At 36.6% G+C, this 24,044-nt stretch overlaps 1 protein-coding gene across 1 annotated transcript in view; it reads left to right on the top strand.

Moving 5' to 3' along the window:
• The window catches only part of KDM5A (lysine demethylase 5A), a 94,728-nt gene that overhangs the window by 14,879 nt on the left and 55,805 nt on the right, over nt 1-24,044 (top strand). Inside the window, exons 6-13 of the mRNA XM_027592596.2 lie at nt 5,014-5,119; nt 6,294-6,385; nt 6,985-7,143; nt 8,859-8,978; nt 9,665-9,823; nt 17,761-17,942; nt 19,429-19,591; nt 21,007-21,126. Of these exons, the coding sequence (XP_027448397.1) occupies nt 5,014-5,119; nt 6,294-6,385; nt 6,985-7,143; nt 8,859-8,978; nt 9,665-9,823; nt 17,761-17,942; nt 19,429-19,591; nt 21,007-21,126 (1,101 nt within the window). The remainder of the gene's footprint in view (nt 1-5,013; nt 5,120-6,293; nt 6,386-6,984; nt 7,144-8,858; nt 8,979-9,664; nt 9,824-17,760; nt 17,943-19,428; nt 19,592-21,006; nt 21,127-24,044) is intronic.

The following is a 24,044-nucleotide window of genomic DNA, read 5'->3' as shown; positions in this document are numbered from 1 at the left end:
AAGTTTTTTGTTAATTTTGAACAGTTTTGACAAGGAGGACAAATCAGAGGGTGACTCTGGGTACTGTAGGGCCAGTGTTATAGACATGCCGATGAACTGTAGTTTATTTTATTTTTGTGGTTAGCAAAAATGAGAGGAGTAGGAAAGGGTGGTTTTATTTTTCATTCATTCCTTTAAAAGCTAGAGTATAAGTTTTAGTGTTTGAACCATTCCAGTGTTAACTTTTATAGTGTTCTTGTAGCCTAAAATAATTTCATCAGAAGAAAAATGCCCTAATTTCTTCTTGTCTGCATCTGTCCTCCTTTCCCCATTCTCATTTGTGGTCCTCAGAGTGTGTTTTTGTTTTTGTTTCTTTAAAGATTTTATTTATTTTTTGAGAGAGAGCTCAAGCAAGGGTGAGAGGGCAGAGGGAGAAGGAGAAGGAGACTCACCGCTGAGCAGGGAGCCTGATGTGGGGCTGAATCCCAGGATGCTGGGATCATGACCTGAGCTGAAGGCAGACGCTTAACTGACTGAGCCACCTAGGTGCCCCCTCAAAGTGTGTTTTTAAAGGTGACAGGTCCATAGGTTAGGACAGTAAGATGCTGCTTTTCTTGCTCTGAATTTATGCTCCTTAAATAACATCTTGAATAATAATTTAGCTTCTTAGGTACTTTGATAAGAAAAAGGTAGGTATCTTGGATTGAGAATGTGAATTCAATGGAAAATCACTGGAAAGTGAATTACAAACTTATGTTCATTTATTAGTAAATTACCAATATGTACTATAAATTGTTTTGTAATTCATAATTAAATTATTTTATTGCATCATAGTATAATTATAATTTATATTTAGCATAATGAGAATTCTTATTTATAAACCATTACAAATTAGTAAACTCTGGTTTAGTCATTAAGTGATTTTTAGTACTGTGGTTGATCTCAAAAGTTCTAATCATCTTTGGGTGTATAGTGATGATTCTATTTCACCACCCGAAACACTTGAAGACTAGTCTCTGACTTGGTGACTCACTTTTGAAGAGTTGCCCCAGGTAGCCCTGCTCCTCTAATCAGTTGACAGCTTGTGATGAAATTTCTCTGAATGTTCCTTTTGAAACCATGAAAAAGCGCGGCTGCTCATTGCCTATATATATGAAAAGGACCACATAGAATGTTTTTACCCATTGTAATAATTGTCATTGTAGTCATATTGGTTGGTACCAGGTAGAAACTAGAACCATTGTAGGCTTTTCAATGAAGAATTCGTTCAACTCACAGTTTGTCCTTAATTACTATATTGCCTAGTCTGCCTCATTCCTAGTCTTCAATTTCAGAAAGAAGAGAAAGGCTTTCTGGTAGAACTCCTTCGACTTCTTGCCCCATACACAGACTTGTTGGTATTCTTTCTTAATTTCTGCCAATCTCTGTGAGCATAGGGTACCTTCGTCTCTAAGGATAATCTTCCCACATCTGTCCTTTCTGGCTTCTTTAGGGATTTTAATATATCACTTATGAAATCTCTCTTACCTCTGTCTGCTGGATCTCCTCCTACCCCCAATGTAAACGTGTTTAAAGTCTCTGTCATCTTAGAACAAAATCTCCCTTCCTAGATTGTGCCTTGCTCCTTGCCTCTTTTCATGAAGTTTCTTAAAAAATGGTCGATGTTGTTTCAGTTTCCTTAGTATCTGTCTAGCTTTTGTACTGTGTAATCTGACATTGAGCTAAATCATTTTATTGAAACTGCACCACCCCAGTTACCACCGAGTTAATAATTGTCAAAAGCTGAGGACATTTTTTTATTTCTTCTTCATCTCTGGTCATATATACATTTAATATGGGTGTTGACTCCTCCCCTTGAAATTCAGTTAACTTGATTTTTCTTTGGCTTCTGTGATGCCTGTCTCTTGGTTATCCTCTTCACTCTGACCTCTCCTCAGTCATCTTTGTTCTCTCTTACCATTGCCCTTTACGTGGTGTTCTAAGTCTTTTCCCGGCTTTGTTCTCCCTAGCTATCTTACCTCCCCTATGATTTCGATTACTACCTATACACTCAGGGCTCCTAAATATGTCTTGGCACCCATGTTTCTTTTCGGTTTACCAGGGATGTGTGTGTGCATACAGTATGTGTATACCCCTGTATGCATACTGGTGGCCACAGCAGGTATGCTGAATTCAGTGTATCTCAAACATTACCACCTTCTCGAAATCTGTTTTTCCTTTGTTATTTTCTAGCTTAATGTCCATGACAAGCACAGCCATCTACTAGTCTCTTAAACAAGAAACAGAAATTATGAAAGTTATCCTACTCCCCTTTCTTCTATCACATCCCCCCCTTGCTTTACTCTTCTTTGATTGTTTTTATTCTTTTTTTTTAAAGAATAGATAAATAATATTTATTTTAGAGAAAGAGAGGGAATGAAAGTACATGCAAGTGGGGGGAGGGGCAGAGGGAGAGGAAATCTCAAGCAGACTCTCTGTTGAGCACAGAGCCTGATGGAGCTCTATCTCACAACCCTGAGATCATGACCTGAGCCAAGGTCAAGAGTCGGACACTTAACCGACTGATCCACTCAGGCACCCCTGCTATGATTGTTTTTTCATCCGTGACCTCACTTGTGAGCTTTTTGAAAGCTGGATTCACAGTTTGTCTGTATGAAGGGTTATTAGACCCTTAACACATTTATACATTAGAATGAAGCCCATAATGCCAGTGTATCTCATTATTGGTGACACTAAGTTTGAGTCAGGTTTCTCCATCATACTTATGCTCTTTGTAATAAAAGTAATCAGGGTAAACTATAAAATAGTGTGAATAACCTGTCTTCCAGTTAAGTCTTACCCAGTGGTTTGCACATTCACTGATGATCTTACCTGAGTTAGTTGTTATGTTGGTGGTTGCAGGCTGGGTGATTTTCTAGCTCTGTCATTTTCTACATTTGTTAACATTTTTCTTTAAAGGAGAACTCTTCTCCCACACTTTCTTGAGGTATTTTTTTCATACAGTAAAATGTTTATATCTTAAGTGTACAGTTTGGTGAATTTTGATGAATGTGTGTACCAGTGGGACCATGACTGACCCCTGCTCCTTCTTAGTATAACTATAGATCATGATTTTTTAAAAATATAATGTAGTTTATTACAAGCTCTTATTCCTTTTTGGTAATCCTATTGTTCCAAATTTGGCTGATGGGAACCCCTTCAAGCTGGTTCATGATACTCTTTTGACATGTCTCCATCCTTTTTGAGCACTTATTTAGCACAAAAAGGCTCATTGTCTTCTTGCCTTGCTTTAGACCTGGAATCAGCCATTTTTCCACAGAATTCTGGTTCATTTTAGTGTGAAATGATACTTAGAAACCCAGATCTGAGCACAAGGTGTGCTTGTTCCTACTGGGATGCCATTGCTTTTGGTAGGCCCTTTTAGTGGTTAGGGCTGGGAAATAAAATTTAAAACATTATGAGTTTATATTTTCAGAAATGGACTGATAATTCCAGTTCTAATCTAGCATCACAGAGTTCTTTTGGTTTATGTTGTAGCTCTTTTCCTAGCTTTTTGAGTTGGAAACTTAATTTATTTCCATTCTTCTGTTTTGACTGAGATGTTTAAGACTATAAAACTTCCTGTGATCACTGCTTTAATTTATTCTGGAGATTCTGATGTATAGTCTTTTTTGTTGTTGTTAGCATTTTTAATAGGAAGTTAAAGATTTCTAACAGGTCTTTTTATTTTTTATTTTGTTACTTCTAGTGTTTATTCTATTAAGATCAGATAATGTTTTATTATTTGTAATTTTTGGAACTTTATTGCCTGTCTGAAACGGTTGTTGTGAGGATTAATTGATTAAAATACTTTTATATGGCACATAGTATCTACTTAGTGTATGTTAGGTTTTCTTATTATGTACTGTGCATTAATAGTGATGAAGAATGTATAGTGTCGTGTTTATCATTGGACTGACTGTAGAGGTTGATTAGTATAATTAAATCAATCTACTAAAGTTTATATATATTAAAATGCCATTTTAGTTGGTTTGGTTCTTATATGATCATAGACTTATAAAGTCTGTATTTTATCCTGATTTATTTTTATTCTTATTGACTGTATTTTTAATAAGTTTTAGTTATTTACTTAGTGTACATTCAGTGTGTATGGTCCATCTGAATTCATGGTATAACATTTGCATCTATCAGGAAGCTCTCATCTTCAAGTACTGGAGTGCCAATTGACATCAGCTTAAACATTAACAACACAATTTTCACATAAGGACACAGTTTTCACATAAGATTTCCAGAAATGGGTAGTTCTAGGATTGATGCAGCAACTGCACATCGCCATGAAGGGCCAGGCTCTTTCCATCTTTCTACCTTGCTTTCTTCAGTGTGTGGGTAGTATGTCTCTTCCTAATTGCAGTGTGGTTGTTAGAGTCCAGCGCAATGCTTTCACCAGGCTGAATCTCCTAACAATGGGGAAAGAAGTTGGGGTAAAAGTCTTATTACTCTTTAAGAAGCTTTCTCTTTTATTAGACGATGAAAATCTTTCCCGAGGCTTCTAGTAGATGTTCTCTATGTCTCATAGGTCTAGACCAGGATAACATTTCCTCCCCTAGCTAGGTCATCACTAACAAAGAGAAATGGCATGATTGGCTTAGGATAATCATTAGTCATCTAATAGGATGGGCATATTGCCTTCTGATCAAGATGGGTGTCCATTAGCAAAGTAAGAGTGAGGATTTCTATTATTGCCAGTATTATACTGGTTATAACCAGTGGCATTTGTCTCTGGACAGAACCTAATTGACAATTGTGCTTTTAATAAAGATAGATTCTTTGTGGAAAGGAAGCTGGGTGTTGCATAGTGTTTGGATGACTATTCAGCTCTTGTAATGAGGCAGTGAGTGGATTTAGAGAGAAGAAATAAAATATGTTTTTCTTCATATTGAAGAGGATCTTGAAACTTTCCTCAGGTAAGAAAATAAATGTATGAATCAGAATGATTAGATAATGTGAGTTTTGTTTATTTATTTATTTTTTTAGTCAGAATCTGGAGAAGTAAACAGAAACACGGAACTGAAGAAACTTCGAATTTTTGGGGCTGGGCCTAAGGTCGTGGGCCTAGCAATGGGAGCAAAAGATAAAGAAGGTAAAATCTCTTATTCGGTCATGAAAAGAAATAATGTATAGCCATATGGTTCTAATAAGATTTAAATATTTGAATTGCATTTTGCCTTGGGATTTTCTTATGAGTATAAACATTGGAATGTGGTTCCTAGACGGATCACCTTCTATGGCATATAATCTTAAATTTAAGGCTTGAGGAACCATATTTTATTGAATTTTTGTAATATTTGGAAGAGAGAAATTTTCCTTTTCCATTTCTAATATGTTACGCAGAAATTTATAGTTTCTAAAGGCTAGTTTAGGAGAGAATGGTGAAATGAATGGTTCTTACCAAGTAGTCCATAGCTTATAACCTCTAAATTCAAAGAAAGGATTCTCTGACCTTTAGTAACAAAATGTACTGTGGAGAGCTTATGACTAAAATTCTAATTCTGATTTTGTTATTTTTCCATAATTGCCTTGATATATTATGACACTTCATTTAAATTCCGTGTTTGAAGAAAGCCTTGTACTCTCAGCTTAGTAAATGTTTGAAACTTTCTGAGTAAAATTGCTAATGCAAAGATCAAGTTCCACTATTCTCTCTATGTACCTGTCAGTTTTAAAACTCTACAAAGATTGTGTTGGATTTGTTTTTGGTGTATTTGAATTTAATGAAATGTTGTAATCACAAGTCATATTATTACCCTTTTCATGATATGAGAAATTAAGTCACAATTCAGATTGTGGACGAGAACTCTGGAGGGTCAGATGATATTGTCCCATCACTCTTAAAAACATTCAGTGTGATAGGACCTACTAAATACATTATGATGTTTATTATCACCCTTCTAAGAATTAAGCACTTTATCTTTTTCATTCTTGTACTTACTGCATTCGCTGGTAGTGATCTTAAAACTCGTCTCAATTAGTCCCTGAGAAGCACTACATACAGGCAGTATAGAATTAGTAGTTAAGCTCTCTGGAGCTTGATTGCCTGGATTAGATTTCCAAATCTGCCACTGACTGGCTGTGTGATTTTGGGCAAGTTATCTAACTTCTCTATACCTTAGATTCTTTATCTTCAATGGGGATAATAGCATATCTACCTCATAGTGTTTTGAGATTTAATTTAAATTATTTTAAATAGTGTCTGGTCCATAGTAAGCTCTCAACATTAGTTTTTACTATTATTATATAACTATTTTTATTTCAAGATGAGGTCTCCCGAAGACGAAAAGTTACCAACAGGTCAGACGCATTTAACATGCAAATGAGACAACGGAAAGGAACTCTCTCTGTTAACTTTGTAAGTGTTCTGAGATGTGTCAGGAGGGAAAGGATTTATTTTTAGTTTTGCACTTTTTATCTCGCTATATATTGGTATGCCGTTTAGTTAGTTCGTTTGGTTAGAAGACTAGATGGTAAATCTAAAGTTGCAGCTTTCATTTATGTAATGTGAACCTTGCTTTGTCTGTTTACATTGACTCTTTCCCTGAGTTATCCTCACATGTACCTTGTGAGTGAGAGAATGAATATGAATCTATAAATTCTTGAGCTGTAATGTGGACAGTGCTCAGTATTCATTCTCTGTCAAAGAGGTGTGTGTAGGAAGGATGACATGGTGTATTTTATTTATATAATTGACTTTCAAGTAACCTGGATTTGTGGTCTTTCTTTATTCTGATAACTTGATATGCTTTTATTAACTTGCCTGTAGAAGCACTGAGGAAATTGAGGAAGTTTTATGAAAACTTGTCTAAATACAATCATTTAAAAAATCAGGATTTAAGTTATGTGTACTTTTAGTGTACATTATTTTGTTTCAATTAAGGAGTTCCTGGTAAAAATTTAATATTATTATTATAGAAAATAGACTTTTATTTTATCTTGTTTGTTTTCTAACAGGTTGATCTCTATGTTTGTATGTTTTGTGGTCGGGGAAATAATGAAGATAAATTGCTTTTGTGTGATGGATGTGATGACAGCTATCATACATTCTGTTTAATTCCCCCACTACCTGATGTGCCCAAAGGAGACTGGAGGTGTCCTAAATGTGTTGCTGAGGTACAAGCCTAACCTTTACAGATCCTTATTTAATTAACAGCAGTGATGTTCACATACACACATACAGTAAACCCATTCTCAAAAGCTCTTGGCTTTGTTCTTCAATGTTTAAAATCTCTGGGATTGGGGCGCCTGGGTGGCTCAGTCGTTAAGCTGAGCCAGGTCATGATCCCAGGGGGATCGAGCCCCATGTCCGGCTCCCTGCTCAGCGGGAAGCCTGCTTCTCCCTCTCACACTCCTCCTGCTTGTGTTCCCTCTCTCACTGTGTCTCTCTCTATAAAAAAATAAATAAAAGGGCGCCTGGGTGGCTCAGATGGTTAAGCGTCTGCCTTCGGCTCAGGTCATAATCCCGGGGTCCTGGGATCAAGTCCCGCATCGGGCTCCCTGCTCCTTGGGAGCCTGCTTCTCCCTCTGCTTCTCTCTCTCTCTCTGTCTCTCATGAATAAATAAATAAAATCTTAAAAAAATAAATAAATAAAAATAAAAAATAAATAAAATCTTAAAAAAAACCTCTGGGATTTGTTTAAGAGCAATATTGAATGAAAATATAGTAATTGTATTGTGGCAGCTTACCTTTCAAAAGTTCTTTTTTTGACTATGGGTTAGATAATTCTGTTTATTGCTGAAGATGAATGATACTTTTATTCAGAACGTTAGTATTCTTGGAAAATAAGAAAAATGAAGAAAAACTGTAGGTTATTTGTCTTTTTAAAATTAAAAGAAATGTAAAAGATGTGAAGCTCTAGAACTTAGGATTTATGCATCCAGTTTTCATGTTACCAGATAAACTGATGGTATCTAGCTTGTTTAATTTTTACTTGATTATACTGGATTATTCTTATTGAAAGATTACAAAGACATTATTGGCCTGAAATACCTAATCTGTTTACTTATTTTATTTTTTAAATTTTTTTTTATTTTTTAAAGATTTATTTATTTGACAGAGACAGAGATAGTGACAGCAGGAACACAAGCAGGGGGAGTGGGAGAGGGAGAAGCAGGCTTCCTGCCCAGCAGGGAGCCCGTTGTGGGACTCGATCCCAGGATGCTGGGATCATGACCTGAGCCGAAGGCAGATGCTTAACGACTGAGCCAGGCACCCCTGTTTGTTTATTTTAACAAAATACTGTGATAGGACATGGAAGGGAACGACTTGGCTGGGCTGTGTATAGGTGTATTCAGAGCTTTGAGTTATTATTATTCTCAAGGTGAGATGATTCAGAAGCAGTTCTGCTCTGAGGATTTGTGTTAAAATACTGGTCAGGGTGATTGATGGTGTGAAACAACCATTCCTGTGGCTAGATATTCTTGCAATCCAGTGGATATTCCTTTATCTATTATATTTCCTTCTTCCATGAACATTTATTTTCTCTCTAGCTAAATCCACTGAGAAACAGAATGATAGGCATCGCTAGGCTTGATTGCATGTCAATAGTTCTCCTGGTGTTTGTCTTGGTGCCAGAGCTTAATGTCAACTCCAGAGTCTGAAGCCGTCTCATTACCACCTTCCTTATGGAAGGCTGTGAAAATGTAGTTGAGGTTCTAGAACATTATTTCCTGATTCTATATTGCAAGTAGTTAATACTTGTTTTGCTGTCTAAGATTGATTGGATTTGCTTCACCTAGGGAAATGATCAAAGAAGGTAATACCAAGAGCTTTAATATTTTGTTAGTTCATTTTCAGTGAATTAATCTTAGGTATTTCTTCTTCTTAGGAATGTAATAAACCTCGAGAGGCCTTTGGATTTGAACAAGCTGTACGAGAGTATACACTTCAGAGCTTTGGAGAGATGGCAGATAATTTTAAGTCTGATTACTTCAATATGCCAGTTCATGTGAGTATCTGTCATTTAGGTCAGTTTGGGGAGGTATGAAGATTTATCTGAGTCTAAAGCTTTTGGTTTGCTTTCATCATTTTGTGGAAAACAGGGACAGCATGAAAAAGATGATAGAATATTAAAGATTGAGGGGCCTGGTATCTGTTTCTGTATCTTTCACTCACTAATGTGGCAGTGTGTACTCTTCTGTTGAGAAATTTCCTTTGATCTTTGAATTGTTTATTAGCCTTGCGTGAGTAATCTTTTATAGAAAAGCATGAAGTATGTGGCAGTTGCTCCTTTTGTTATTTGTAATATGAAGTTTGCTTCTTTTCCTAGGGGATCTTGGGCTTTTTAAAAATCCCTATCCAAAAAATTTGCCGGACCTGTTAAAATGTAGCCTTGAATTTTTGCATTTCCTTTTTCTCTTTGATGTGCTTGACGGGTCATGTGTACATTTCTTAGCTAGGAAATAGCTTACACAAAAAGGCAGTGCAAGTTTATTATGTTTTTCTAAACATCTAGTTTGTCTTTAGCTTTTCCCTAGCCTTAGTGGGAAAAGCATAGTGGACCCTGGTCTTTTCAGCTCTGGAAATAAGATTTTTTCATTTTATCATGGGTTTGTGTTCACTTGACCTGCATATTATGTTTTAGAAGTTTATGGTTATAGTGAGTAATCTGTAATCTTTGTTTTCCCTGTATAGATGGTTCCTACAGAACTAGTAGAAAAGGAATTCTGGCGGCTGGTGAGCAGCATTGAAGAAGATGTTATTGTAGAGTATGGAGCTGATATCTCCTCAAAAGACTTTGGAAGTGGATTTCCTGTAAAGGATGGTCGGAGAAAGATGCTGCCAGAAGAAGAGGTGCAGAGCAGATAGTAGTACTTGAAACTTACTTCAAGTTGATTTAGCCTTTGCTTAGTAGAAAGCTACCTTTCTATAATCTAATCTTAAGGGTTTACTTTCATTTAAAATATTAAATATATAGGATTTGGATGTTATAAATAATTTTCAGTTTTAAAAACAATATATTCAAAGTATCTAAAAAATTTAACTTTAGGGCAACCCTTTTGGGTCGCCTCTTTCTTTGGGAGCTTTGTACTATCACTCAAACTTTGCTTTTATAAAAAAATTTTTTTTTTAAATTTAACTTTGCATTTTAAAACCAATTTAATTAGTTTAAAACTATTATTCCAGTTAAAAGAATTTTGCCTAGCTCTTTCTGTTTGAGAATCTATAAGGTGATTTAAGAATTTTTAAAAAAAATTACATTTCATTGATAGGTCCAAAATTAAGTTTCTTTCAGTAACTGAGCAGGTAGGTTTTCACATATGTTTATTTATTTATTTATTTATTTTTTAAAGATTTTATTTATTTGACAGAGAGAGATATAGCGAGAGAGGGAACACAAGCAGGGGGAGTGGGAGAGGGAGAGGCAGGCCTCCCGCGGAGCAGGGACCCGATGCGGGGCTCGATCCCAGGACCCTGGGATCATGACCTGAGCCGAAGGCAGACGCTTAACGACTGAGCCACCCAGGCGCCCCTCAAATATGTTTAAACTGTAACATACAATGAAGTCCTGTCACATTGGAGATGGCCTCTATTTACAAAGCTGAATTAAGATGATCATTCATTTCTTTTTCTCATTATTTTGGTCCTTTTTACTTTTTCTTTTCCTCTATAATTGGCAATGATTAAGAGTTTTATTTCCTGGGTGCCTGGGTGGCTCAGTTGGTTAGGCGACTGCCTTCAGCTCAGGTCATGATCCTGGAGTCCCGGGATTGAGTCCCACATCAGGCTCCCTGCTCAGCAGGGAGTCTGCTGCTCCCTCTGACCCCCCCCATGTGTTCTCTCTCTCTCTCATTCTCTCTCTTTCAAGTAAATAAATAAAATCTTAAAAAAAATTTATTTCCTATGAAAGGAGTTACACATGAGGGCGCCTGGGTGGCTCAGTTGGTTAAGCATCTGCCAGGGTCCTGGGATCAAGTCCTGCATCGAGCTCCCTGCTCCGCAGGGAGTCTGCTTCTCCCTCTATCCTTCCCCATGCTCGTGATCTCTCTCTCTTATGCTCTTTCTCACACTCTCTCTCTCTCTCAAATAAATAAATAAAACCTTCAAAAAGGTTTAACCAACACATGGTTAAAAACAGAAGAAAAGGTTACATAGTGCGATAGGATATACAGTTAAAAGTATAGCCAGCCACTCCAGTTCTCTTAAGGTAACTGTTTGTAAGGTATATCTTTTTCCATTCTTTTAATTTGAAGTTGTTTGTATCTTAGGATGTAAAGTATGTCTTTTGTAGGCAGCATATGATTGGATTTGCTTTTTTAAAATCTCGTCTGAGGGTTGCCTTTTGATTGGAGTTATTTAGTCCATTTACATTTAATATTATTGATATCGTTGACTTATGTCTGTCATTTTGTGATTTTTGTTATGTCTCGTATGTTTTGTTCCTCCAACTCTCCTTTGTGGCCTTTTTTTGGTGTTAAACAGATATTTTTCATAATACCATTTTAATTTTTCCAGATTTTTTTGTTTGGCTGTATATTTTTTTAGTTATTTAGTGGTTTTATGAATTATAATATGCATCTTTTTTTTAAATGGTTTTATTGACAGTGTACATCTCTGTGCAGTCTTTTTCATGTTAATATTGACTTAATTCTGGTGACTGTAACAACTTTGAAACAGTGTCTCTTTATTTCCTGCTTTCTTTTTTGTCTATCCTTATATATTGTATTTACATGTTGTATAATTACAACATAGCAATATAATTATTACTTTAAACCATTTTACTTTTAAAAAACATTAAGAGAAAAGAAAAAAACACACATATACCCTGTTACATTTTTACTCACAAGTTTATCATTTCTGATGCTCTTCATTTATTCCTGTGGGATCCGAGTTACCTTTTGTGTTCGTTTCTTTCACCCTGGAGGACTGCTTTTATCTGTAGTGTGGATCTCCTAAGCAATGAGTTCTTTCAGTCTTTGCTTATTTGGGAATGTTTTTTATTCAGCCTTCGTTTAGTCTTTCAGCAGTAAATGCTTCTCAATTTTTTTTTCCTTTTGTTGATTTCTAGTGCCTTGAAATGGTTGTTTTGGTAATTTTGTCCAGATTTATCTTTGTTTTCTGTGGAGGAATTGCCCAACCTCTTCATATTACCACTGCTGGAAATTCTTTACGATTAAAAGTCTCCCTTCTGGCGCATCTGGGTGGCTCATTTGGTTAAGTTAAGCATCTGCCTTTGGCTCAGGTCATGATCTTGGGGTTCTGGGATTGAGCCTTGCGTCGGGCTCCCTGCTCAGCTCCCTCTCCCTCTGCCCTTCCCCCACCCCACTGCTTGCACTCTCTCTCTCTCAAATACTTAATTAAAAAATCTTAAAAAAAAGTCTCCCTCCTACCCAAATCTCTAGTGTGACAGAGGAAGACCCTATTTTACTTTCTAGTGCATCCTTCCAGATATAGTATATCTATACAAGCATTTATATATCACACATACAAAATTACATACTCTTCTTTATTTACTTGTTTTTTTATTTTTTTAAAAGACTTATTTATTTAGAGAGTGCACGGAGAGGGAAGGGACAGAGGGAGAGAATCTCAAGCAGACTGCCTGCTGTGCATGGAGCCTGATGGGGGGCTCCATCTCACAACCCTGAGATCATGACCTGAGCTGAAATCAAGAGTTGGACACTTAACTGACTGAGCCACCCAGGTGTCCCTTACATATTCCTTTTAAACAGAAATGGAATATACTACATACGTGGTCTGTACCTGACTTAACCTTTTTTGTTTTTTGTTTTTGAATCCCTTCAGGCCCTATCCAGTCCATTCTAATTCCTTATAGCATTACCTACCCAGTTTATTCACAGTACCATCTCACTGTGTATTATTCCAACCAATAACTGAGCACTTAATATGTGCGGAGTGAAATTTTCATTTTGGTTTGTTTTTATGATCAAAAGTTGTGAGTGTCTTTTGGGTTTTTTATTATTTTAGCCTCGTTAATTGACTTTTTTCTTTATGTGAAGATGGAGTACAGGTTACGATAATCAGGTTAGGATAATATAGATTAGAGAATACGTACTGGGTTTTACTAAGGGAGAAAGAATGATTACAATAGATAGTGAACATAAATTATATAGGGATGGTTTGTTTCACTGAATTAAAGCTGGTTTATATAAGTATAAAGAGGTGCATCAGTCTGAGTTTCTTTATACCTTTCCATTGCCAAATGGTAGGCAGTTATCAAATTATTGGGAAGAGATTTCATTATATAGCTCTTGCCTTTTTCTGAATTTTACTTGTTTTGAATTTTTTTTAAGATTTTATTTATTTATTTGACAGAGAGAGACACAGTGAGAGAGGGAACACAAGCAGGGGGACTCCGGGAGGGGGAAGCAGGCTCCCGCAGAGCAGGGAGCCCGACACGGGGCTGGATCCCAGGACCCCGGTATCATGACCTGAGCCGAAGGCAGACGCTTAACGACTGAGCCACCCAGGCGCCCCTCTGTTTTGAATTTTTAAGTTGTTCTTGAATGGGTATTTATATCTTCTAATCTTAGAGACAAGGTCATAGAGTTTTTAAAGATTATTTTCAGTGTCAAACCTAAGTGATTAATATTAATAATATAAATAAGCCTCCATGTTTGAGTTTTGAATGAATATTCATTTATCTACTTCTGCTTTTGCTCAGTTCACCTTCTTGTAAGGATGTGGAGAAATGCTGGATTGTAACAAACTATAGTATGCAGAGACAGGTGATACAGCCTTTTTTTCTAGATTGGGTCATGGATTTGCTCTTCATTTTCTAAGCAATAATGTTTTTCTCAGGATATTGTTTTTGTATTGTAAGATGGAATGAGAGAACCTGTTTATTATAAAGGGATTTTAAGGACTAATTAGACAATGTGTATAAAACTTTCAGACTTTTTAGGGGCGCCTGGGTGACTTATTCAGTTGAGCAGCTGAATCTTGGTTTCAGCTTGGGTCATGATCTCCGGGTGGTGAGATCAACTCGTGAGTTGTGCTCTGTGCCCAGCGGACTGTCGGCTTAAGGATTCTCTCTCTGCCTCCCCTCCCCCACATATTCTCTTTCTCTCTCAAATAAATCTTTAAAAAAAAAAAAAAGCCTTCAGACTTTTTAAATATATTTATATCAGTTCATTACTCCTCTCTGAAAGTTACTGTATTAGAATAGCAGATAACTGCTAGCTTTTCACCAGGAGTTGTACATTTATATTGAACTTCTGTATGGGTTAGCTCTTGATATCTGATAGCATATTTCTCTGGTATCGTAGTTAACTGGAAAAGTACTTCCGAAGTTAATGTATATAGTCTTATGAGTACAGTGTGGTCTACCAACAGGGCTTCTGAGAAATAAAAAGAGGCATAGGACTTGAAACCTTGGGAACATTTTTTTTTCTTCTTGTCTTTGCTCCATATTAAATCCTTGACTAAATCCTGTTAATTCACTTTTCATTATTTTTCTGTAGGATTGCCTTATTTTTCATACCCACTGCTACCATCCTTGTCTAGGTCCTATCACATCATGTTGGGATGCTTGCCATGGTCTTACATAATGACCACTTGTGTTGGGAGTCCCTAAGACCATCTCCAGGTTCAGTGATTTTTCTGGGAGGACTCATGGCTATGATTTATTATAGTGAAAGAGAATGCAAAGCAAAATCAGCAAAGGGAAAAGATCCATGGTCCAAGTCCAGAGAAAACCAGGTAGAAGCTTCCAAGAGTCCTCTCCCAGTGGAGTTACACAGGATGCATTAGTATCAAATTGACAATATGTATGAAGTATTGCCTACCAGGGAAGCTCATTAGAGGCTCAAGGTTTTTATTGGAGGCTGGTGACATAGGCATCCTCTACTTAACACATTACTAAAATCCCAGACTCCCAGAAGGAAAACAAGTGTATATAAACCACATTGTACATCCTAGGCATTGTGAATCACTCTGTATTAGTGTAGGGAACTGTTATCATGTTAAGTTTGCATATGCCAGCTGACAGAACTTTGAGCAGACTTTTTGCAATCTTAGGCCTGTTATGTTAACCATTTTCGTACTGCTTTTCTCTGTAGTCTTTTTTATATATTCCTTTATTTAAAGTGTTAAGGTTGAAAGGTCTTTGGGAGTTCAGTATGCAGTTCTGTCTACTTGTTTATGTTTGAAATTTTTCATAATCAAAAGTTTAAAAATACTTAAGATACTATGTTTATATTACTCCATTTTTCAAATTCTGTTTTATTTCCCTTCTGAGTATAGGATAAAATCCAAGCTTCTTAGTTTGAAATGTAAGATTAAAGGTCCAAGATTCTTCTTTTCTAATCTTATTTCCTGTATTTCTGAGTGTGACTATTCTACTCTTCCCCTTCACCAGACAGAACAGTATATTTTTGGTGTCTCTGTTATTTACTGTCAGAGCTTAATCTGTTTTTTCCAAGCTGTACTGGGGTTCTTCCTTTTCTATGAAGTTTTGTTAATGATGCAAACCCATCCTGAAGAACTAAAGAGATTGCTCTTTTATCTGTATCTGGAGGTTAATATATGCAGCTTTGTCTTTTTTTTTTTTTTAAGATTTTATTTATTCATTTGAGAGAGAGAGAAAGCAGGAGACAGAGCACAAGCATGGCAAGGGGCAGAGGAAGAGGAAGAAGTAGACCCCCGGCTGAGCAGGGGCCCAGGACCCTGAGATCATGACCTGAGCTGAAGGCAGATGCTTAACCAACTGAACCATTCAGGCGCCCCTATACAGCCTTGTCTTGAAACTTTTTGTATGTAGGCCTTATCTCTTCAACTGGCTCATTATGTTTTCAGACAACCAGCTGACCAACTAAAAAACATATTGAGTAGTAATTTTTGAAAGCCTTTTGGGGCACCTGGGTGGCTCAGTTGGTTAAGTGTCTGACTTCGGATCAGGTCATGATCTCAGGGTCCTGGGATTGAGCCCTGAGTCAGGTTCTGTGCTCTGTGGGGAGTCTGCTGCTCCTTCTGCCCCTTCCCCTGCTCATGAGCACTCTCTCGCTCGCTCTATCTTTCTCTCAAATAATAAAATCTTAAAATATAAAACAACTGAAAGTCTTTTATTTTTTTATTTTTTAAAAGATTTTATTTATTTGAGAGAGAAAGTAAAAGAGCACAAGCAGGGGGAGAGGCAGAGGGAGAGGGAGATGCAGACCCCTCTGAGCAGGGGGCCCGATGTGGGGCTCAATCCCAGGACCCCGAGATCATGACCTAAGCTGAAGGCAGACATTTAACTGACTGAGCCACCCAGGCACCCCTGAAAGCCTTATTTTTAAAAAGCCTATTGAGGGTATGAATCATGTGTCTTTATTTCTTAATGGAATTCTTACTTAAACCTCTGCTGGACTTTCCTATTCTATCCTCTGTGACTCTTAATCACACATAGAGTTTTCATTTTTTTTGTGCTACATTATGGATGATACTTTCAAATCTGAATTCTAGTTGACACATTCTCTCTTCAGCTTTGCTGTTGGCTGTTAAACCCCTTACTTTGCAGGTTTTATTTTTTAAACTCTGTATTATAGAAAGTTTCAAATGTATAAAAGTATACATAATAAGGAATCTCCCTCCTTCCCTCAGTACCTGGCATCCAGGTTCAGCAGTTACCAACCTCCTAATAGAAGGCAGTTGGATTCTTTTATCTGTTTCTGCATTCAGTCTGTTGTCAGTCTGTTGTGATGTCACATATCCTGTATCCTCTGGAAAACTCACACTATGTACCTGCAAGAACGAGAGTAAAAAAGGCAAATAACATCTTACAGTTATTATGAAAATAGTTTGACTTTGCAGATTCCCTGAAATAGTCTTAGGTTTCCTAGACTCCACTTTGAGAACTGCTCTTCAGAAGGATGATAAGCACTTTAAGGCTTTACTTCATATGGCTTCAGGGGTAGGTTTTTGCAACTTGGTTCTTTTTTTTTTTTTTTTAAGATTTTATTTATTTGAGAGAGAGAGAGAGAATGAGAGAGAGCACGAGAGGGAAGAGGGTCAGAGGGAGAAGCAGACTCCCCGCTGAGCAGGGAGCCCGATGCGGGACTCAATCCCGGGACCCCAGGATCATGAGCTGAGCCGAAGGCAGTCGCTTAACCAACTGAGCCACCCAGGCGCCCTTTGCAACTTGGTTCTTAACAACCAGTTAGAAACCTCAGTGAAAACTCAAGACAATAGCTTTCCTTTTTCATTCTGCCTTTCGTTCCTTTCTTTGTTTCTGGAAACTGGAAATTGTTTTTTCTTTTGAGTTCATCTATGAAACATGTTTTTATTATTATAATTTAATATTTCTAGATGTGTTTGTAGTGAGGGTGGTAGTGGTGACTTTCTGCATCATCTTAGTCTTTGGTGTTGACATAAATGCAGGATTATGTGTCTTACTATTTTTTGTTATCATAGTATCTGACACCATTCTGTAAATAAGTGGTAAACATTTTGGGAAGTTACACTACTGAGGGTAAAATAGAAATATAATACTGACCTATTAAAATGAGTCTCACATTTTACTAGTAAGCTAGGGAGGAGTAGTGTAAAAATGCTTATATGCTTCAGAATAAACCAGAGGTATCTGAAATAATTAAAGGGAAATATGAATACCACTTACACAGGAGATAGGATTAAATAGGTATATGAGTTATGTGTTGCAAAGAGCACAGATGGACTAGATTATTTTAAATATATACAATTTTTACTTGTTTTTTTAAGACTCCCTTGAAATTTCTCTTGGGCACTTGTGATTTCTGATCTTGCATTTACATCTTTTTTTTTCTTGATAGGAATATGCGCTTTCTGGTTGGAATTTGAATAATATGCCTGTCCTAGAGCAGTCTGTTCTTGCACATATTAATGTAGACATCTCTGGTATGAAAGTGCCATGGCTCTATGTAGGAATGTGTTTCTCTTCTTTCTGCTGGCACATTGAAGATCACTGGAGTTATTCCATCAACTACTTACACTGGTATGTATGATCTTTGTTACATGCTTAGGAACCTTTTAAAGTTATAATGATACTAGGTGATATATTAGCAAGAACTGAATTTAAAAGTATTTCCTACCCAAAGTAGGATAATATATTGAGAAGTATAGAAGGTCCTGAGGGTATATACATCTCAGACACCTTCCGTTTTAAAGTATGTGCATGCAACATGCAGTGGAGCCTGGAGTTTTAGACCAAATGATACTTAATTTGGTATACATGAAAATTACTTTGATACATCTTTTGATATGCAAGGTAGGATTTTAAAGGATGTATAATTTTAAAAAGTATGTATAATTAAGATCTGACTAAACCTTTAGGTTTAGAAATTGGAAGTTGGAAATTATTAAATGATTTTTTTCTTTTTAATAACATTTTCCCTAAAAATGCCTGTTATATGCATATTCATTAAATTCTTTGTTTGAATTTTTTTTGTGTCTCCCCCACAGCTTTTATTTACTTGCCCAGTTCCTTGTCCATTATTATAATATCAATTAAATGATATTTCTCCATTTGGATGATACTATTCAAATCACACTATGTAGTACTGGAAAACTATAGTGATTTTATTTCTCTGCTTCATCACTGTGCTGTGTAATACTAGCTACATTTGGTTATTTAAATTAGTTAAGATTAAGTAAAATTAAAAATGTACTTCCCCGGTTACAGGAAACATTTCAAGTGATTTATGGTCACTGGTGACTAGGGCCCTATGTCTTGGCCAGCACAGACATAGAGCATTCTCATTGTTGCAGTAAGTTCTGTTGGATACAGCAGTGGATTGTATTTGGATTAGGGAATTCAGCTATTTTATAAATAGCATGACTCACTAAATCCATTTCCTAGGAGTACAACTTAGTATCATAAATGAACTCTAGTCCACTAAAGTCTAGTGCATTAATGATGTCAAGTTTTTGGTCCTTAGGATTTGTAGATAGAACTCTTTTCAAGGTTTCAACAATTTCTATCCTTGCCTTAGTTTTTTGGATAGTAAAATCCAACTTAATGAATTTAATGAAAAGGTATTCTACAGAGTGTTGACTTCAACTTTGAGCATTGTGGGGATAATTGAATGTCCAGTAGACTTGGGAAACAAGGTAGTATGTCAGTATTCTTTGGAATGATGCTTATTTTTCATATAGTGTCTTTCCGTTTTGAAGAAACTATTTAGTGATCCACCTTAAAGAGTTCATGTGCTTTGAATTGCATTAATTGAATTAATTAAATTAATTGATTTAGAATTGAATTAATTCTAATAATAGTGATAAGTATGTATTTACCTATTTATATACTTTGCCTTACCTCCTGTTATGAACAGATTTATGAGTTGATTTGCCAAGATTCGGGGTATATAATCTGTGACCATGGAACAAGATAAAATTAATTATAGTTTACAGGATTCGAATGAGAGACCCTGGCCTCATTGGTACCATGCTCACCTAGCTAAACAGTTATTTCTTTTTGCTAGGGGGGAGCCAAAGACATGGTATGGTGTGCCATCTCATGCTGCCGAACAACTGGAGGAGGTGATGAGGGAGCTGGCTCCTGAGTTATTTGAATCCCAGCCTGATCTCCTGCATCAGTTAGTCACCATCATGAACCCCAATGTACTGATGGAGCATGGTGTGCCTGTGAGTCTTACTGTGTCTTTTAGTGTTTTTATTTTAAGGTTATGTTAGCTTTTCATTAGGAACACAACATATCTTTTATAACTGGAAGCAAAAGATTATTTCATCTTCTAGCCAGATTAGAATTTATATTCTGAAGGGAACAGCATTTCTTTGGTAAGAAAGAGGTGTTTTAAATATTAATCATACTTTATGTATAGCTGCCTATTAAAATAGCGTTCTGTTTTCAGTAAACCATTATATACTGGTTTTGACAAATTCTTTATTATCTAGTGTATATAATAATACTCCATATTATTTATTATCTGTATTATCTTTGTTTAACCAGAGTGTAAGTATTTTAAGTGATAGTTGTAGTAATTAATACTTATCCTTTGGAGATCATATTTCATTAAAGATTTCACAGCTTTCTTTTTATATGCGATAATGAAATACTATGAATATCTTTTTTACTTTTTTTAAAAGATTTTATTTATTTATTTTAGAGAGAGTGAGAGCATGCAAGCATGAATGGGGGGAGGGGCAGAGGTAGAGGGAGAGAAAGAATCTTAGGCAGACTCTGTGCTGAGCATGGAACCTGATGTGCGGCTGGATCTCAACGATCCTGAGATCATGACCTGAGCCGAAATCAAGAGTCGGATGCTTAACTGACTGAGCCACTCAGGCATCCAGTGTTAGTTTGTCTTTAAAGATTTTATTTATTTATTTGGGAGAGAGAGCGCGTGCCCCGATGCACATGCCCACTGAGCCAGGGGGAGGGGCAGAGTGAGAAGCCGACTCCCCACTGAGCAGGGAGCCCAATGTAGGGCTCAGTCCCAGAACCCTGGGAACATGACCTGAGCTGAAAGCAGAGTGAATTCATACTAGAATCTGGGATTTTTCTAAAGACACATAGTATTCGGGTGGCTGGGTGGCACGCACACTCTCTAAAATAAGTAAAGATGTAATAATTATAAAAATAAGTGGGATCCAGGAAAACTGATTTTGGGGCTATCTCCATATAACATATCTAATTAATTAATTTCCAAAAAATTACATAAGAGTAGGAGGAAATTCCATTCTTTAATGTTATTGACACAAGGATAAAAGGAATAAAAGAAAAAGTCACTTAATTGTAAAAATTTTATCAAGTTTCAGAAACTAGTAGCTCGGTGAGAGTAACGTTTTCTCTTTGAGAATTTGTCTGCTACTTCTTGTTGTGAATTACTGTATTTTGTTATCATTGACTATTTTAAGAAGGTAAGAAGAGTTCAGGCTGCTTCTTAAACCCTGGTATTATTTTCTGGTATGTGTAGGTGAATGCTTTACTGTTTTTAATTTTAGAAAATGCTTCTGAAAGTGACTGATAAAATCTCTTCCTCTTTTTTGTTGTTTTTATTTTGTTTTGTTTTGTATCCCTGTTCCCACTTTGCATTTAGGTGTACAGGACCAATCAGTGTGCTGGCGAGTTTGTTGTGACATTTCCTCGTGCCTATCATTCTGGATTTAACCAGGGCTACAACTTTGCTGAAGCTGTGAACTTCTGTACTGCTGACTGGGTCTGTTCTATAGCAAGTAGCTGTTGTACGTCTACTAACACTCCTGGACAATGTGTCTTAGTGGCCATATTTACTTAGTTGGGGAGGGGAGGATTCATGAATATTTCAGTAGAGACTGGAATGGCTATTGTAATTTAGAAAGTTTGGTTAGAGTTTCCATTACAGTTTTTATTTGGAAGATTTTATAGTTCTTTACTTCTCATCCATTCATTCTTTTCCTCATTCTGTTTGAATTTTAAATGAGCACTCGATAGTTTTTAAATCTTTCTTTTTTGAGAGACTGTCGTTCCTCTAGTCTTTGCTTTCTCTGAGCAACTTAAGGATTTTATAATGACTAGATCTTTTTTTTTTTACCTTTTTGTAATCATTTTTAAAAAAAATTTTTATTGTTATGTTAATCACCATACATTACATCATTAGTTTTTGATGTAGTGTTCCATGATTCATTGTTTGTGCATAACACCCAGTGCTCCACGCAGAACGTGCCCTCTTTAATACCCATCACCAGGCTAACCCATCCCCCCACCCCCCTCCCATCTAGAAACCTCAGTTTGTTTTTCAGAGTCCATCGTCTCTCATGGTTCGTCTCCCCCTCCGATTTACTCCCCTTCATTCTTCCCCTCCTGCTATCTTCTTTTTTTTTCTTAACATATATTGCATTATTTGTTTCAGAGGTACAGATCTGTGATTCAACAGTCTTGCACAAGTCACAGCGCTCACCGTAGCACATACCCTCCCCAGTGTCTATCACCCAGCCACCCCATCCCTCCCACACCCCCACCACTCCAGCAACCCTCAGTTTGTTTCCTGAGATTAAGAATTCCTCATATCAGTGAGGTCATATGATACATGTCTTTCTCTGATTGACTTATTTCACTCAGCATAACACCCTCCAGTTCCATCCACGTCGTTGCAAATGGCAAGATGTCATTCCTTTTGATGGCTGCATAATATTCCATTGTGTATATATACCACATCTTCTTTATCCATTCATCTGTCGATGGACATCTTGGCTCTTTCCACAGTTTGGCTATTGTGGACATTGCTGCTGATCTTTTTTTTTTTTTGACAACATATTTTCAAATATCTAACTCAGATTTTTATTTTAAAATAATCCCTTTATTACTTTCCTTCTTATAGACAATTAGATGATTTTATTCTTCCTATCATTTTGGGTTTTTTTGTATTTCTTTTAAAAAAACTTATTTTATTTTTTATTTTTTTTTTAAGATTTTATTTATTTATTTGAGAGAGAGAGAATGAGAGAGAGAGCACGAGAGGGAAGAGGGTCAGAGGGAGAAGCAGACTCCCTGCTGAGCAGGGAGCCCGATGTGGGACTCGATCCCGGGACTCCAGGATCATGACCTGAGCCGAAGGCAGTCGCTTAACCAACTGAGCCACCCAGGCGCCCAAAAAAACTTATTTTAGAGAATAACTATAGTATTGAGATCTCTGTGGGATATACTTTTGTTTAAATGATAATGCCAGGGGTGCTTGGGTGGCTCAGTCGGTTAAGCATCTGACTGAGCTCAGGTCATGATCCCGGAGTCCTGGGATCAAGTCCTGCATTGGGCTTCCTGCTCAGCAGGGAATCTGCTTCTCCCTCTCCCGTTACCCCTCCCCCCTGCTCATGCTGTCTTGCTTGTTCTCTCTCAAATAAATAAAATCTTTTAAAAAATAAAGTAAATGATAATGCCAGTGATTGCTATTTTGCTTTTTTGTATGAGGTAGATATCAAAAAGTAACTATTTATGATTATGTCATGTTGGGAAAAGACTGCAAATTTATGATACATTCTTTGACTTTATTTTTCCTTTAGTGATGCTCTATTTTTGGTCTCTCAACACTTGGGGAGATATTTATTTATTTATCTATTTATCGATTGATTGAGAGAGAGAGAGCACCCAGAGGGAGAGAGAGAATTTTATCAGGTTCCATGCTGAGCACAGAGCCTGACATGTGGCTTGATCTCATTAAGGTCAGGACCCTGAGATCACAACCTGAGCAAAATCAAGAGATGCCAACTGACTGAGCCACCCAAACGCTCCAAGGGGGAGATATTTTTAGTAGTACTGGGTCTTATGTTTTCTATAGGCACATTAATATATTAAATTTCATGATTCATGATTTCACAATTTTTGTTTCCTTGGTTAATGAATGACATGTTGAGTAACCTTATTTGATCTAGTAATTTAAAACATTATTAGGCTTAGGAAGCAGTAGGAGGAAGACTGAGCTTAGGACTTTCCCTTGGGTTTGAGGTCTATTTTTTAAAATTCAACTAACATTTATTAAAATGTTTATGATTTACTTGCTTCTTGGCTAGATGTAGGGTAGGAAGTAGAGATAATTCAGAAATGAATTAGAGATAATTTCTGCCTGTAATGTGTTCACTATTATTGATGTGTGGCCTTGGGCAGCTCTTTTAATTTCACTGAGCCTAAGTTTTTTACCCTGTATATGAAGATACTAAGATTCGCTTAATAACCTCAAACAAGTGAGATGATATATGTAGAAGTCCTTGAAACTCTTTAGAAGAAGGGTGTGATAGAAATGAAGAGTTATAGCAGCTTTAGATTTAGAATATAGTGATGGTACTAAGTTTTATAAGCTACATTGGATAATCAGTTCTATTTTAGATGGCTTCTTCATAGATTGTAATAATTAAGATCTGCATATTTTCTTGCCATTGTTAATAAGCTATATGAAAAATGTTTAACAAGTAAATATTTATGAATTAGTAAATGAAAGAGTATATTGTTAATAGACAAGATAATCCCTAATCATAAGTTCAGTATTGTTATTTTCTTTGGAAAGATTGTTTCTTTAAAGGAGTATGTAGGGGCGCCTGGGTGGCTCAGTTGATTAAGCATCCGACTCTTGATCTCGGCCCAGGTCATGATCCTCAGGGTCATGAG

This window comes from Zalophus californianus, chromosome 9 (assembly GCF_009762305.2).
Source record: "Zalophus californianus isolate mZalCal1 chromosome 9, mZalCal1.pri.v2, whole genome shotgun sequence".
Lineage (NCBI taxonomy): Eukaryota > Metazoa > Chordata > Mammalia > Carnivora > Otariidae > Zalophus > Zalophus californianus.
This window is presented reverse-complemented; position numbering and strand designations above follow the sequence as displayed.